Source organism: Aphidius gifuensis, linkage group LG3 (assembly GCF_014905175.1).
Source record: "Aphidius gifuensis isolate YNYX2018 linkage group LG3, ASM1490517v1, whole genome shotgun sequence".
Lineage (NCBI taxonomy): Eukaryota > Metazoa > Arthropoda > Insecta > Hymenoptera > Braconidae > Aphidius > Aphidius gifuensis.
This window is the reverse complement of record NC_057790.1, coordinates 13,212,511-13,230,532: the sequence shown is the minus strand read 5'-3', so window position 1 is coordinate 13,230,532 and position 18,022 is coordinate 13,212,511. Positions and strand designations below refer to the sequence as shown.

Genomic DNA, 18,022 nt, shown 5'->3' with positions numbered 1-18,022 from the left:
AACTTGTCAAAACCCTCCTTGCCCACATATCATGGCTATTATCTCATTTTTTTATTGTAATTTTTGAGATTATTCAAGTAAAATACACACAATCATTTTTCGTTAGTTGATTTATTAATGAATATTTATAAATTCTTGAGATTACATATTATGTTGGATGTTAACATATTGTTTTTGGGCGCCAAATATGTGTATAATGGCGGATAGGCAAAATGGCGTCAGTAAAATAGTTTAAAAAGTGAAATGTAGAGGCGCTCTTAATGTATGATACATGGCGTATGATAATGGAGATGTATCATACTGTATGATACAGTGTATGATACTGCTGTATGATACACCGGTATCATACCTACCCAACACTGCTCCAGGCCTACTTTGTATAGTTTTATGCGGGTATATATATTTAGGGAGTATAGTATGTGCGCGCACAATGTATATGGTGTAGAGTTCTTGGCTCACAAAAATGAGCACCCCTTTAGTCTTCATGTTGATTGTTGACAACAATCCGAAAGTGCAAGCAAGCAGAAAATGCAAACGTGACATACTAGAATCATATTTGTTGACAATTAAATAAAATAGTGATCGGAAATGTTTAAATTCAAACTTAAGCCTAATGTATAAATTTTATTATGTTCAGTAGGTAAATTATTTATTTAGAAAAAATGTCACAAAAAGAAATCTTATCACCAGAAGAAATTATCGCTGAGGTTAGGAAATTTATACCAGAATCGGTGAAAAAATGTCAACGCACAAATATTCAGAGAGTGACAAAAGGTGCATTGACTCTGTTGAAAAATCTTCCTGGTGCTCGTGATGCTATTCTTGAGTATGCAGGAAAAGTATTTTTTTTCGCTGTTAATCGTCAAATTCGTCACATAGAGGTTCGTCAAATATTTGTTGAAATCAAATTTATCATCACAGATAATAAAAACATAAAAAAATTTTTCCTACAGAGCTACCCAGGCTCTTTAATTCCAAATGAAGTAACAATGGATGTGACAGTACCGGATATTCACAAAGCTTTGACTGATATCGTCACTGAAAACCCTCAAGCATGGGCTCCACTTATTGCCAGTTGGTCTCTAGATCTTATGGGTAATTTAAAATTAACACATTCGACGTAGCAATAGTGTTTATCAAGAAATTGACCTAAAATTAATTACTAGGTAAAATATCTTGGAATTTTGCCAAACGTGGTCTGCCTCAAGATGCAACAATAAATGACTACCTGAGACATTGGTTATCATTTAGAACAACAAGAATTCTTGTTGATCTATCATCAAAATGTCTCAATTATCTCTCAGATGTTGAGTCAGTCTCATGCATCAACGTTTTTACTGAGGGAATTGCTATTTACCACCCTTATTTTGACTGGGTCGCAGCTCACGTTAGTGGCATTTTTCCTAGTCTTATCATCAACCAAGTACTTCAATCGGGTCTCAAGGATTTTTCTATTACTGGACTTCAAAATCATCCTCAAAATACCATGTTGAACTCGGTTGTTGGAATTTTAGAGAATATAGCAGGCAGTAATTTTCAAGATATTCGAGATGCTCTATTGAGTTTATTCAAAGTAATCACGTTTTATATATACAATATTAATTAATTACAGTTGATAATATTTTAATTACTTATTTTTTTTTTTTTTCAATTGATTTTTTCAGTTTAGTTTGGATGAAAATATAAATGATGATGAATCAATGAGAAAACAAAAAGTGTCAACAGTACCATTTCTTTTGAAATTAGCATCAGTCTCGCAACTATTGCTTGAAATCATCACCACCGTAGTCCTTCAAACTCGTAATTCAATTTTTTTTTTTTTTTTTGTTTGAATAGCTAGTATTAAATTAATAAATAATTCATAATAATTATTATTTATTTATTTTTTTTGTCATAGTTTTTCCAGTAAGACCAGATGTCATACCTCGTCTAGCTGTATTTGCTTCAGATTGGTGTTATTATTTTGAAAACAAGCCAGAAATATTAATTGATTTGACAGTACGTTTGGCATTATCATGTAAACATGGTGCTTGGCAGATAATAAATATTTTACTCGACACTACTTTAAATACCAGTAATGTTGGCTATCATGGTGTTAATGCAGCTTTATCAGTTAAAAATGTTTGTCGCGAGATTCTTGAGATGATACTTTGCCAAGCTGACTTGGTAATGCGCATGGAGGGACCTCACAATACTGACATTGCTTTATTGACGTCAATACAACAAGATTTGCCACTCGTTATACCACTGTTGCTTGATTCTCATCCACTGCGCGTTCAAACTGCAGCACGTCTTATTTTATTGCTCGGTGCCCATACCCCAAAAGTCATAATATCATCTGCATCATATGTCCTAAGAAATGCACAAAGTAACTACCACTTAGCAGGACTTGTGCGTTTAGTAACAGAAAATATTGTTATGTTTCCTATCCTTAAACCTGAGCCAGAAAATCCATTCTCAGAACATGGTTATCTTGCTCAAGCAATTGAACAAGCGCTCCGAGACATACAGACCACATCAGAAATCAAAACAATTGAGTCTGAACAGTTATTTAGCAATTTAACAATCCTTTTGAAGTGGGAAAATTCAAATAAAGCGGTGATTCTGCAATCAAAATTAGTATCACGTTCAATTTACTCAAATTTAAACCAAGTAGCCGTTTTACTTATGAAAAGTAATAATCTCAACTTCACCCATAATATTGCCCAAACATTGAGTTTTTTAAATATTACAGAAAACAATTATATTCCAAGTGTTGATTTAACATTAAAACTAATAAGATCAGTTGTACGTTATTTTTTTGTTTGTATAAAAGAAAGTAATTTATTAAAAAAACAACGTGGTGTAAAAATTGCTACACACTTGATGACATTAATAACATCTAAATCATCGTGTGCTAGAGTGCTTGCTATCAGAGAATTGTTAGAAAATAGTTTATACGGTGAACCTGCAAAGTATTTTGGTGCCAGGGAAAAGCTGGACACTGATACCAAAGACTATTTGTTACTTCAGCAAAACCACAAACATGGTACATCAGTTATGTTAGCACAGAGACATTCATCTGTATTTCATGCTGGTGTTATTGGTGAAGGCCCAAGGCGATCAGTACCACGAAATAATTTTGATAACGATATAATATCTTTCAACAGTTTATTATTGATGGATGCAATAAAGGCTTGTTGTTCAAATGAAGAAATAAATAGTTATCCAAAATTAGATGCAATGAGTCTGCTTTTAGTTGAACTTGTATCACCAGATGTCATGTACAATGGTTTACCCTGGCCCGATGAAGAATTTATCAAGGTTACAGTTGAACGAGACCTGCAGATTCGTCGCACGTTTAAAGATATACCTCTTCTTTGGAGTCTTTTAGAGCTGACAGCGAGACACAGGCCTGCCTTAGCATATTCTTCAGTTTTGCTGCGTGGAATTGCGGCCACTGTTATGGCCAATTGGAACACGAATGAAGGCACACTGCTTGTTAAAATGATGGCACTTGGACAACTATTACCACCACCTCTCAATTGTCTACGTGATGTTTTACCAATTCTAACACCAAGCCAAATTAATACTGTTATGAAAGAGTGTGTATGGGCATATATGCACGAAAATGTACCATCACCAGCACTATTTACTCTTATCGAGGGTGCAAGTATTGCTTGGCGAGACACTGACACTTCATTACCCAATTCAAGATTCACTGATACACTTAGACTAATTTTACTTGCAAACATCGATAAAACAGGTGCACTTTATTGCACTCTATTTTATAAAGAAAAAAAAAAAGATGCCACATAAATTTGTATACTTGTCAATATCATCTAATTTTTCATGCAATTGTTCAAAATAAAACGTTAAATTTTTTTAATGAAACATTTGTATTTTATTTTTATTTCGATGTTGATATATATTCATATATCTTATCGATTGGAGTAATTCAAACTTTTGTCTGAATCTACTCGATCACATTTTTATTTTAACAACTTTTTGATGACTCCAGAATAATTCAATAATATTGACTATATCTGGAAAATAAATTTTTTTATTGTAACTATTATATCTTTTTATTTAACAAATAGTAGTGAGAGAGATATCAATAATAGAAGACAGATTGAAAACTAAATTTCAATATAGAAATTATTTTAAATTTTATTAGGAAATATTTAATTATACAGAGACGAAAGTGTTATTAAAGATAAATGAAACAAAAATAATTCTAGCAAATCAGTCATCTTGTTAACTATATAATATTTATAATAATATAAATTTTATTTCTTGTTAAACTATTATTTTTTTAATAGATTAGACAATATTCTTCATTTGTTTAATTTATGTAAATATCTATCCAATTAAAAATTAAATTCAGTTTTTATGTCCTAAATTTCTATTTACAATGGAAACTTTTTTTTAATTTTATTTAACACCCGAAATTATCGGGTAAACCAGTTTTTTGATGTAATAAGAAAAAGGAAAAAAAAATATATGATATATTATATCAAGCGTAATAAATAGTCAACATAACAAATTGAAAATAAAAAAACAAACTGTTGCCTAAAATAGTAAGGTGCTCATGCCACCCATTTCGTTTTGTTCTTTAACAAATATCTCAAAGTATTGATATATAATGGTAACCGCAAGAAGAATTCCGGTCCCTGAGCCAATTGCACCCATGAAATCAGCGAGTACTGAGAGTGCTCCAATACAAAGACCACCAAAAGCAGCTGCAGTTGGAATGTAACGGTTAAGTTCATGAATCATGGAATTGTCACGATGACCTCTCATTACCATTTGTTGTTCTTTCAATTGTTTAGCAACCTAATAAATATATGAGTATTAATTAATTAATAATATTTACATTCAAAAGGTAAAATATTTTTAAGTGTCTTACATCTTTGGCAGAACTACCAGAAACATCAATCCAAGTTTTTGAAAAGAAAGCACATGAGCCTAACATGAAGACAATATAAAGAATGGCATGAATTGGATCTTGAGCAATATGTCCAAGAGACTCGGGTGGTGAGAGGTAATAACATAAACCACCAACAGGATAAGATCTTGCTGGACCACCACCTCCAACATCTGACCAAACGCCAAGAAGATTAATTATTATGTTGCCCTGAAATTTGATAGCCAACATCTGGGAAATAACGTATAAATTGGAAACGAGAGCTGATTGAAGAATAATGGGGATATTGCTGGTGTAAAATAATTTAATTGGATAGCTGCTGTACTGGCCACGATATCGTGTTGATTTTATTGGTAGATCAACACGGAAGCCCTAAAAAATTAAATTTATTATCAACCCCATTTGTCATAACAATGAATAGATAAAATATAAGTAATAATCAGATGACTGCTTTACCTGGAAGTAAATAACCACAGCAAAAACGAGAATGGTAGCCAAGAGGTTCATAAGATTGGGCAAATTTTGACGGTAGAAGGCTTCTCTGAGTGCTCTAACTTTGTCTTGTCTTGTTCCAAGAAGATGAAATAGAGCAATCACTGATCCTTCAAATTCAGTACCACGTCCCGTATTAACTGTTGCTGGTGAGAATGTCTTCCAAACAATTGTCTCGCAGATGTTTGTGGCAATAAAGAGAGAAATACCACTGCCAAGACCGTAGCCTTTTTGCAAAAGTTCATCAAGTAACAGAACAATAAGACCTGCGACGAATAGTTGAATAATAATAAGAAGACAGACTCCAGCTCCAATTTCAGCTGGATCACCATACATGCCAGTCATCACATATACAATTGCTTGGCCAACAGTTATTATCATTCCAAATAACTTTTGAGCTCCATTAAAAAGTGCTCGGTCTTTTGGTGTGTCGCCAACTTCAATGATTTTAGCGCCAGCCAACAATTGCATTATTAAGCCTGATGTGACTATTGGTGAAATACCGAGCTCCATCAATGTACCTCTGTTTGATGCGAGAATTACGCGGATCCAGTAAAAAGGGTCTGCACTGTCTGATGACATGATACCAAACAATGGAATCTATATATTTGAATGAAAAAAATAACAAAAACATTATTAGGTAGGCTAACATAATTAGTAAAATTTCGTTGATCTACTCAAAGTCGTATCATTGACATATTAACAATTTATGCATTACCTGACAACAAACGAGGAAAATGAAAAGTGTAATTGCAGTCCATAATACTTTTTCCCTGAATTGAATCTAAATTTGAAAATAATTGCAATGTAGACATTATTTATGTATTGCTCATAGTGATAGCATTATCATTTCTCTAAAAGTATATTGATGTCATAAATTATCACATAACACTAAAATAAGAAATTTAAAAAATGCAAGGTATTTACCTTTCTTTGGGGTTTTGCTATTTCTGGTAGAATGCTACAAAATGGCTTGATAATTTCAAGAAATTTGACTGAAAATAAAATAAAATAAAATTTAAAAATGATGCTCAATATGGAAGATTTTAGACTCCATACGAATTGTGACACTATGGTTTTCAATATAATTTTAATTATTTATATCAAGAGGTACTTACTCCCCATTGTTGATAAATTGTAATACAAACTTTATAACTTTATAATTAACTGATGAAATAATGTATATGAAGTAAAATGTGTCAAAAAAGACTACTCATGGCGTAAACTACAAGGCATGTAAGTCACCGGACATGTGTGAATGAGCCGAGCAGTTAAAAAAAATCCCATGTAAAAAAAAATAAAACAACGAATCGTGGATCACTTCGTGGACACGTAACGATGTGACGTGATCACGTGGCAGGGTTGCCAGTGGTTGCCAGACAGTCTAAAGGCCATGGAGGTGTAAACTCCAATCTCCATGCTAGGGTGCGTTCCGTAGAGGACCGCGGTCTACCAAAAATAGGCGTAGTTTACCATAGTGAATTGAATTTCGTTGTAGTGTCAGCACTGCTATGTATTACAAAACGTAAACAAACATAAACAAACGTAAACACCGAAAAATATAATTAACATATTACAAAGAAAAAAATAATTTGGCATCAAAACAAATTGTCAATTAAAATAGTGGGTGTATATTGTTGTTATCTGAATTATTTAGCCTGTAAATTGTATTTTTTTTCAAAGTTAATGCTTCAAAACACATCAAAACATATCATAACTCAACCACATCCGCAACAATAACAATACATACATAGAAAGGTGTAAAAAAGAGTATACATGAGACTGGTTCTTTTTTAGGGATTCCTAGGAAGATTTTTAATTTTTATGGATCCACTCTGATTATGGCCAAAAAGGACCGCGGTCCCCCTACGGAACGCACCCCTGAAGGCCAAGAAGACTAGAAAGGAGGAGGCGCTGGGAACGCAATGTGAGTAGAGCGGGTATAAGCAGAGTGAAGCCACCGAGGTCCCATTAGTCCGACATTTTGTGCTCGCCGTATGGAGTGGGTATAAGAGGTTTTCGTCACTTCCGAGGTAAAAATCATCTATGGCGTCACTCTGCTTATACTCACTTTAAATGTAAGATACCTCGATATATGAAACCGATGATATAAGATACGGTATCCTCCATGGTATCTTACCTACCCAACACTGGTGGCCACTAGCATAGTTTTTCGAACAAGTTCTATGCCATAGTCCATTTATTACCAGAAACATCTAGATTATTCCCAGTTATCACTGAAAAAGTCAGTTGTTTCTGGTAATAAAATATGTTATAACATAAAACTATTTCTTTCTCTTGGAGGGCTGAGCAAAAGTCTGGATTTATCTGGATGGCTTAGAAAAAATTAAATACCCTAGCATTTTATTAAATTTTTTATTTTGTAAAACACGGCATATACCTATTAGTGCAAAATTTTCTCCTATTAATTTCTTAAAGATATTTATTAATATGTAAAAATAAATATATTAATTTTTTTTTTTAACATTAAAATTAATATTGATACTTAATATTTAATATAGGTATATAGTCCACATGGTAAAGTAGATAAGGTTAATAAAAAAGAATCATACATATTATAGCTATCCTAGATAAGAAATTTAAATAAATATATGTTATAAAATTTCAATTCAAAATTAACCTTTGAAATTTTTAGATACCATATGAATAATAAAATATGGTTTTCGACAAAAAATTTCTGGTCATTTAATATCCCGCCACAAACATGGAATCCATAATAATGGTTGTGATTGGTCCAAATTGATTTGTAGGTAACTTTTAGTTGTTATCTTTTATCCGTATCTGTAAAAGTTTAGCGAAAGATTAAAATATAAATAAATAAAATGAAAAATTTTAAAAATCTAAAAAATCTGGAAAAAAATGATACAGAATCTGGATTCTGGACAGTCACTAAAATGTCTGAAAGAATCCAGACAATTCTGGACGTCTGGCAGTCCAATTCACAGGGCATTACAATGTAGGGCTTTTTTTCACCACTCACAGCGCTTGTAAAGCTTTTGTATGTAAAATCCAGCACCCGTATTCAGAGGATGTTCTCATTAGGGCGTTTTTTTTCCGATGGTGGCGCTTGTGAAGCTTTTCTATGTAAAATCTATATAAAAAGTTCACAAGCGCCGCCATCGGAAAAAAAAGCCCTAATGAGAACATCCTCAGCAGTCCAATTCACAGGGCATTACAATTTAGGGATTTTTTCCTCCACTGGCGGCGCTTGTAGAGCTTTTATATGTGAAATCTATGTAAAAAAAAGTTTACAAGCGCCATCACCGCCAAAAAAAAGCCCTAAATTGTAAAAAATTTGCCCTGTGAATTGGACTGCAGCACCCGTATTCACGGGGCAAAATTGTTCTCATTAGGGCTTTTTTTTTCCGCTGATGGCGCTTGACAAAATTTTTTTTATATAGATTTCATATAGAAAAGCTTCACAAACGCCACCATCGGAAAAAAAACGCCCTAATGAGAACATCCTCTGAATACGGGTGCTGAATACGGGTGCAGTGATTGGTAAATGGCCGATTTTTGAGGTTTCTTTCACTTACAGTAAGTATGCAGTACCATGCAATTGTTAGTAAACAATTTTTTTGTTCATATCTAATTAGCTTAGAGTTGATGGAATCTAATTAATATTAATTAACTAAGATTTAGGGGCTCAGCAGCCTAAACTTTTTAAGTTTTCAACTTTTTTAAGTTTTTGTTTTAAAAATTGATAGATATTTCTTTGAAGAATTATGATATGCAAAAAAATCCCATCGGGAGTTTTTCAACTCATTATTAAAAAATATAATATTTTTTCAATTGTTGGTATGCGATGAATAATCATTTTGGTCTATTGCGCATCCCTACTCCCGAATCCTCCTCCCATATTTTATGTTCTCTATGATATTCCTAGTTTTTAAAGATTAAATTATAAAGTAATAAATTTATGTTCAAGAACTTTTTTTATTTTAAATAAACATTTTGGAGTAATTTGGAGTAATTATAAAAATAATGCTGTCACTTTATCAATGTACACTACACCACACATTTATGTTGGGGATTTTGAGAGTAGGGATGCGCAATGGACCGAAATGATTAATCAGCGCATAGCAAAAATTAAAAAGTTATAATATTTTTTAATAATAAATTGGAGAGATTTCAATGCGATTTTTTCGCATATTATAATTCTCCAAAGAAATATCTTCCATGTAAAAAAAAAAAAAAAGTCAAACATTCAAAAAATTCAGGCTGCCTGCCCTCCTAAATCTTAATTAATTAATATTAATTGAACTATTTTAAACTTATTTAAACCAATAAATTCAGGATTCGTACTTCAATAATGGTTAAAAAAAAAAATTGTTTACTCTAAGATTTCAATTAACAATACTTTGTTATCGTTAATTATGTACAAATCTTGATTTTATCATATTGACAGGTTCACGTGCCCTATTTAAAAATGAATCTATACATTTTTTTTTGTGATTGAATTTTTGTTTATTTATAACACATTAACTTTTATTTATAACAAACTAATTAAATTATAGTGAATCAATTAAAGGTTATGGGCATTAATATTTTTTGACAGATGAAATGTTGTATAATCACATATGTCAACACACACATACATATGTATATGCAATTAGCGCCACCTATATCAATTTATACGACATGCACGTGATCAATCTAAACTCCAATCAAAATATGCACAAATTATTGCGGCAATCAAATTTCAAATGAGAGCCAATCAAATTCAAATTTCAGGCGGCAAGTTTGAAATTCATCAAACGCCGCCATGACACTAATGCTTTTTTTTATATAGGATAAATAAAAATGTTCAAGGAAAAGCAGTAGTTAAGGAAAAGATGTAGCTAAGGAATAAATGTTGCCAATGAATTATGTTTTAAGGAAATAATGTTGCTTAAAATATAATTTTTTTGGCAACTGTAATTCCTTAGCTACTGCTTTTCCTTGGACATTTTTATTTATTAAATAAATAATATACATGTAATTTTATCTGAAAAAAATAAAAAGGTCCAAAGAAAAGCAGTAGTTAAGGAAAAGATGTAGCTAAGGAATTAATGTTGCTCAAAAAATAATTATTTATACCCACTCCAGCAACTGTAATTCCTTAGCTCCATCTTTTCCTTAGCTACTGTTTGTTCTTAGGATTTTTATTTATTTAATAAATAAATGACATGTATTTATCGAATAAAAAAAAATTGTGGCGTGAAAGTTCCACTAAAAAATCATAGGAGTCGCTGGGAACGCAGTGTAAGTTACCTCGATGTATGAAACCAATGATGTAAGATCAGTATCTTACATGGTATCTTACCTACTCAACACTGGTAAAATCTATATAAAATTAATTTTTTACAAGCGCCATCAGCGGCAAAAAAAGCCCTAAATTGTAAAAAATTTGCCCCGTGAATTGGACTGCTGTAATGGGTTATTCGTCGAGTTTTGGGGTATCATACAATCATACGTATGATACGTATGATACTACGTGAAGCAACGTGAAGTGTATATTTGGCGCTCCTCCAGTAGGGGTACGTTCCAAAACCTCCGTTCGGTTCGGTATATTAAGACGGCGGCGATTCTACCCAGCACCCGTATTCACAGGGCATTACAATTTAGGGCTTTTTTTTCCACCGGCGGCGCTTGTGGAGCTTTTATATGTAAAATCTATATAAAAAAAATTTTATAAGCGCCGTCAGTGACAAAAAAAAGCCCTAAATTGTAAAAAATTTGTCCTGTGAATACGGGTGCGGCAATTAAGATAGGCAGTGATGGGCTTGTAATTTACATTGTAAATTACACGTGTAATTTACATGGCTGACTTTCATACATGTGGTAATTTACATAAATTAATTGCGCCATATTACAGCAACCTTGGAACCTTGATTTTACAGTTGGTAATTTGAAATTTTTTGCTTTCTCTCTGTTGCTATCTGTTTTTACAATGACAAAAAATGAAAAAAAAATGAGAAGGATAAACTCTATTTTTAATTTGTATATGTCAAATTAAGGCAGTATGTCAAAATATTGAAAAAAAATTCCCTCTCACAGATTTTGATCAAAGAAGGCTTATTTTTTAAGTGAAATAAAGATTTATTTTATCAAATTCTTTTTGTAATTTTCTACCACAATTTGACCGAGATAATTAGGGTCAAAGTTGACAACAATTTAACACTTTAACACACAAGCATAGGAAGCATCGGCACGTTTTCACTTCTATTAAAAAAACGCTCTCACAGAAAACTTTTATTTTACTACAGCTTATACTTCTTTTAATAACAAAAATAATTTTAAAAAAATCATCGATTTCTACCACGAATTTTAAAAGTTATTAATTATTTAAGACGAAAATTTAGGGTCAAAAACAGTCAAAAAGTACCAGGCGAAGCATTGAAAATCTGCTGAAGTAGTATTAGTGTGTGTAAATACGAGGCGCCCTCACTCCTACTTCTATAGACGCGTCAGTAAAGTATACAAATTTTAGACATTAGAGGGCACTTATTATTTTTTTAAGCTATGGTTACAAGGGTGCCTCTTTGAACCCAAAGAATTATCCTACCTTGGGATTTACATACTGCCTTAATGCAGGTTAATCATTAATGTTTATAATTTATTGTTCACATCTAATTCTTAATTTACACCAATACGTTAATTTTATTGATTCAACAATGAATATTATAATTGTTTTCTGTAAATATTATTATATACTATATTTATTCATTAAATGCAATAATATAATAATAATTAAGGCATCTTTGAACTTGAATTTAATTTTCTTCGTTGAGAACCCAACTGGAATTAAAGAAAAATATGTCAAATATGAACTTAATAAACGTGTGTGAAAAAAATTATACCTATTGAATTATCAAAATATGACTGTTCATATTCCATAAGTAAAAATATAATTGAATTACTTATTTGCTATACTCACAGATGTATTTTTAATGTTCTTGGATGTCATTTTGTTATGTCGTTATGCAAAAATATTTTTTTCAAACGTTATAATTGTTAAATGATTATTGTTTAATAATTTAATTGTTTATTGTTTATTAATATAACATGTAAACATCCATTGACAGTTTGCTTTTTGTTGACGGCAGGTAAAGAAGAAGCTCTAAAAATGGCGGCGGACTAAATTATATAAATTACATAAGTTACATGTAAATTACAGTAATTTACATGTAATGTAATAAAGTCAAAAATCGGCCAAAGACCCATCACTGAAGATAGGTACGAGAGTCCGCCATCTTGATATACCGAACAGAACGGATGTTTTGGAACGCACCCCTGGGGTGCGTTTAGAGATGCAAAAATACCGGTATTTTTTTTTTTTTTGGTATCAATACCGTATTTGATACCATATTTTCGGCATCAATACCTAATTAGTTCCTGGTATGTATAAATACGGTATGAAAAAAATTTTGATACCAATACGGTATCAATACCAGTGTTGGGTAGGTAAAATACCACGTAAGATACTGTATCTCACATCATTGGTTTCATACATCGAGGTATCTTACACTGCATTCCCAACGCCTCCTATGGCTTTTTTGTGGAGGCTTCATGCCACAATTTTTTTTTTTATTCGATAAATACATGTAATTTATTTATTAAATAAATAAAAATGTCAAGAACAAGCAGTAGCTAAAGAAAAGATGGAGATAAGGGATTACAGTTGCTAGAGTGGGTATAAGAAATTATTTATTAAGCAACATTAATTCCTTAGCTACATCTTTTCCTTAACTTCTGCTTTTCCTTGGACATTTTCATTTTTTTAAAATAAAATTACATGTACTTTATTTTTCAAATAAATAAAAATCCCAAGGAAAAATAGTAGCTAAGGAAAAGATGGAGCTAAGGAATTACAGTTGCCGAAGAAATTATTTTTGAAGCAACATTAATTCCTTATAGCTACATCTTTTCCTTAGACATTTTTATTTATTTAATAAATAAAGTACATGCAATTTTATTTTAAGAAATGAAAATGTCCAAGGAAAAGCAGTACCTAAGGACAAGATGTAGCTAAGGAATTAATGTTGCCAAAAAATTTAATTTTTAAGCAACATTATTTCCTTGAAACATAATTCTTTGGCAACATTAATTTCTTAGCTACATCTTTTCCTTAGCTACTGCTTTTCCTTGGGATTTTTATTAATTAAATAGATAAAATACATGTTATTTTATATTTGAAAAATAAAAATGTCCAAGGAGAAGCAGTAGCTAAGGAAAAGATGTAGCTAAGGGATTAATGTAGCTAAGGAATTAATGTGACTAAGGAATTATGTCCTTAAAACATAATTTTTTGGCAACATTAATTCCTTAGCTACTGCTTTTCCTTGGACATTTGTATTTTAAAAAAATAAATTCACATGTATTTTATTTCTTGATTTGAATTGTATAGGATACATTAAAATACATATTATTCCATAGACAAATATCTCTTGATATATGGATATATCTAGAGAGAAGAATACACAAAACCATTTATGCTCATAATCTAGTGATGCCGCTAGTGATGCCACCTTCCTTACTCTCGACTTTAAAAGATATAGTCTCTCATCTCGTCTCGACTTTTCTCGGTAAACAATTCATTCTTAGTAGTTTTATTTAAGCCTTCTCCTTGATATCTTATATATTTATTTAACAAATAGAATACATGTACCAACATATATCGAGCAATGACAGCTAATTGTCGAGTCGACAGTCAGTAAGAATGTTCAAAAAAGGCGTCAGAGGTATCTTACAGTTTCTTACAGTATCTTACAGTATCTAACTGTAAGTGCAAGAAACCTCAAAATCCGACCATTTACCCATCACCGATCAATACGATATTTAAAAAAAAAAAAATTTAAATAAATAAATATAAACAAATAAATAAGAGTATATTTACCAGCTTCAACCATATTTCCAACAAGAAACCACAACCAAATAATTTTTATAGTATATTTTACGAATAATTTTTTTAATGAAATATTTAATTTTTTTTTCCGGCATTACTTCGGTTTCCGCCGGCTTTCTCTGGGGTCACTCAGTTTTCAGCCAATTTCCTGAGAAAATAACTCTGGCATGGGATTGATGACGGCGAAAATACTCCGTCATTAGATCAGTGCGGAGAAATTACTCTGGCATGAGATCACTGCTAGAGTTTTTTTTCCTTTATTTATCTCAGGCTGGAATAATTTTTCCAGGACTAATTTCATGTCGACAAAATTATTCCGGTATCAATCTCATGCCGGAGTAATTTCTCCGACAATGGAAGAAAAACAGATAAATGCCGGAGAAATAGTTCCACCAGGGCCAGCACAATTTTTTGGGATTTCTCCAAAATCTTTTATCTAAAACGAACGAAAATATTATTTTTTTAATTTTCCAAACCCTTAACAATAAACACAGCATCAATAATTATTTTTTTATTGCACCTTTTGTAATCTCACCTCTCAACTTTTACTTCTGTCACTGTATGTCACCAGCACTGAAATATAATAAAACTGCAGTCCAATTCACAGGGCAATTTTTTTACAATTTAGAGCTTGTTTTGCAGCACCCGTATTCAGAGGATGTTCTCATTATGGCGTTTTTTTTCCGATGGTGGCGTTTGTGAAGCTTTTCTATGTGAAATCTATATAAAAAAAATTTTGTCAAGCGCCATCAGCGGAAAAAAAAGCCCTCAGGTGCATTCCTTTAATAAAAAATTTTTTTTCGTTTTGCAATTTCGCCCTGTAATACCGGCCAAAATTTTATAGGAAAAAGCTGTTTCTTGTAGTGGCAGTACTGGCACATGACATTATTTTTTTTTTTTGGCTTCCAATTATTAGATGGATAACTGTTCAATGTTTATATCAAACTGAAATAAATAAAAAATTGACTTGTTGTGATTGTTTGTTATTGTCACATAGGTCGTACCACACATTATCGTAAACTGTAAAGCCTGGAATATTGAATAGAGAAATTTATCACTTTTGTCGTTGTTTCTGTTTCTAGTTTTTAGTCGCTTTAGATGTATGTTAATAACATGGTATTTCTCAGCAATCCAATTCACAGGGCAAATTTTTCATGATTTAGGGCTTTCTTTTGCCGCTGATGGCGCTTGTAAAAAATTTTTTTATATAGATTTTACATACAAAAGCTTCACGAGTGCCGTGAGTGGTGAAAAAAAGCCCTAAATTGTAATGCCCTGTGAATAGGACTGCTGGTGTGTGCACATGGTAGAGGTACTACAGGTATGGCAGTAGTCCATGCTTTTTTCGTCGCGTTCTGCGCAGCCTTATTTTTTCAACCAATCAACAACGGCAGTCCAATTCACAGGGCATTACAATTTAGGGCTTTTTTTCACCACTCACGGCGCTTGTGAAGCTTTTGTATGTAAAATATATATAAAAAAACACAAGCGCCATTAGCGGCAAAAAAAGCTAGTCATAAAAATTTACCCTGTGGACTCACAACTATATTCAGAAGGATGTTCCGCATTAGGGCTTTTTTTTCCGATGGCGGCGCTTGTGAACTTTTTATATAGATTTTACATAGAAAAGCTTCACAAGCGCTACCATCGGAAAAAAAAGCCCTAATGAGAACATCCTCTGAATACGGGTGCGGGTCTTTGGTCGATTTTTGAGTTTAATACATCACGTGTAAATTACTGTAATTTATGTAATTTATGTAATCTTTGTAATTTACATATGACGCCATTTTGAAAGCTTTTTTTTTACCAACCGTCAATGAAAAGCAAGCTGTCACTTGGTGTTGACATAGTATTTAAATTTACTTTGGCAAATATAGCTAAAAAATATAAAACTAAATGAATTGTGTAGTAATTTTTATTAACCCTCTAGACATTTGCTAGAATATATCGAAATACTATTGGCAAGTGTTGCTAAAGGAAGAATGTAACCAAATGAATTAATTCGCAGTCTAAATTATTTCTACAGCTTTCTGACAAAGTAATTTTTTTTTAATAGAAAATAATGCTGTAAAAATAATATAGACTGCGAATTAATTTATTTGGCAACATCCTTTCCTTAGAAACATTTGCCATAAATAAAGAGTAAAATATTGCTGAGAAATTAATTCAGACTAAGAATTAATTTATTTGGTGAAATTCTTTCCTTAGCAACAATTGCCAATAGCTTTTTAATTATTCAATTATGGCAAATGTTTCTAAGATTAATTTCTCAGCCATTCGCCAAATTTAATAAAAAAATGTCGAATTTCTCGAATTACTGACTGTGGAATCAAGGTTTCGTGGTTGCTGTAAGATGGCGCAGTAAACTTTGTTTAAGATACTTCCACTGAAATATAAGAGCTGTGTTCGATGGTCGTCTCGGCTCAGTTCCGTCTCACTTACGGCTCACTTATGGCGCTAGCGACGTACGGTTGTTTGAAGAACTACAAAGGCACAAAATCTCAATACAGGTGCTTATCTATATCATCACTGTATCAATGCTTCAATAAATATTGTTTATTTACTTTATGGAAACAGTGTCATCATCAAGAAGACTAGAAATACAGGAGGACAAACTTGCCTCAAAAAACCGTATCGCTATACGGTCGCCGCATAATTGAGGGGCGCTAGTAGTAACACGGTAACGTGCGCGACTTGTATCGCTTTTTTTTTACAATGCGCACAATACAAACATACTCTGACAAACACTAATAGAGCATTATACACATGATGTTTGTTAGAGTATGTTTGTATTGTGCGCATTAATAAAAACGATCTAACACACGTTCAATATTCTAGCGCCTACGGCTGATCCCTATAACGATACGGTTTCTGAGCGAGATAGGGAGTAAGTCCTCCTGTATTTCTAGTCTTCTTGGTCATCATAATAATCTATTACAATGAGTTGATAAATATATAATCAAAATGAATATAGAAAATATAATTCAGGTGAGAGCAAATAGTGAATGAAAGAAATAAAAATAAAAATACAAATTTTGGAGATGGAATTATTATCTGTGCCATTGAACAATAATTTTTTATCTTTTATATATAGGAAATAGATGAAAATAATCAAAATAATATTATGAACTCATTTTGTTATTACAAAATTAAAGTTTCAATAAATAACAATAAATTTCGAAACGACAACGGACAACAACAACAATCGTCATTTCGTCAATCAACAATATTTATTGGGGCATTGATACAGTGATGATATAGATAGGCACCTGTATTGAGATTTTGTGCCTTTGTAGTTCTTCAAACAACCGTACGTCGCTAGCGCCATAAGTGAGCCGCAGTCCAATTCACAGGGCATTACAATTTAGAGCTTTTTTCCTCTACTGGTGGCGCTTGTAGAGCTTTTGTATGTGAAATCTATATAAAAAAAATTTGACAAGCGCCATTACCGGCAAAAAAAGCCCTAAATTGTAAAAAATTTGCCCTGTGAATTGGACTGCCGTAAGTAAGACGGAACTGCACCCGTATTCAGAGGATGTTCTCATTAGGGCTTTTTTTTCCGATGGTGGCGCTTGTGAACTTTTTATATAGATTTTACATGGAAAAGCTTCACAAGCGCCACCATCGGAAAAAAAACGCCCTAATGAGAACATCCTCTGAATACGGGTGCTGAGCCGAGACGACCATCGAACACAGCTAAGGTGTGTTCGTTCACT

The 18,022-nt window shown here is 32.3% G+C and overlaps 2 protein-coding genes across 2 annotated transcripts; one reads left to right on the top strand and one right to left on the bottom strand.

Annotated features, from left to right (window-relative positions):
• The first annotated feature begins 493 nt into the window (after positions 1-493).
• LOC122851988 (integrator complex subunit 5) lies at positions 494-3,868 on the top strand. The gene is made up of 5 exons (XM_044151535.1): positions 494-881; positions 954-1,095; positions 1,167-1,573; positions 1,665-1,800; positions 1,898-3,868. Exons 1-5 carry the CDS (start codon positions 663-665, stop codon positions 3,796-3,798), a joined length of 2,805 nt encoding a protein of 934 aa, XP_044007470.1. The 5' UTR covers positions 494-662; the 3' UTR covers positions 3,799-3,868.
• A 480-nt stretch (positions 3,869-4,348) lies between these two features.
• On the bottom strand, positions 4,349-6,781 carry LOC122851989 (protein transport protein Sec61 subunit alpha). The gene is made up of 6 exons (XM_044151536.1): positions 6,517-6,781; positions 6,326-6,393; positions 6,117-6,182; positions 5,363-5,998; positions 4,889-5,278; positions 4,349-4,815 (listed from the first exon to the last, which is right to left on the bottom strand). The coding sequence occupies exons 1-6, from the start codon at positions 6,521-6,523 to the stop codon at positions 4,552-4,554; spliced, it is 1,431 nt and encodes a 476-aa protein (XP_044007471.1). The 5' UTR covers positions 6,524-6,781; the 3' UTR covers positions 4,349-4,551.
• Between the last annotated feature and the right edge of the window lie 11,241 nt (positions 6,782-18,022).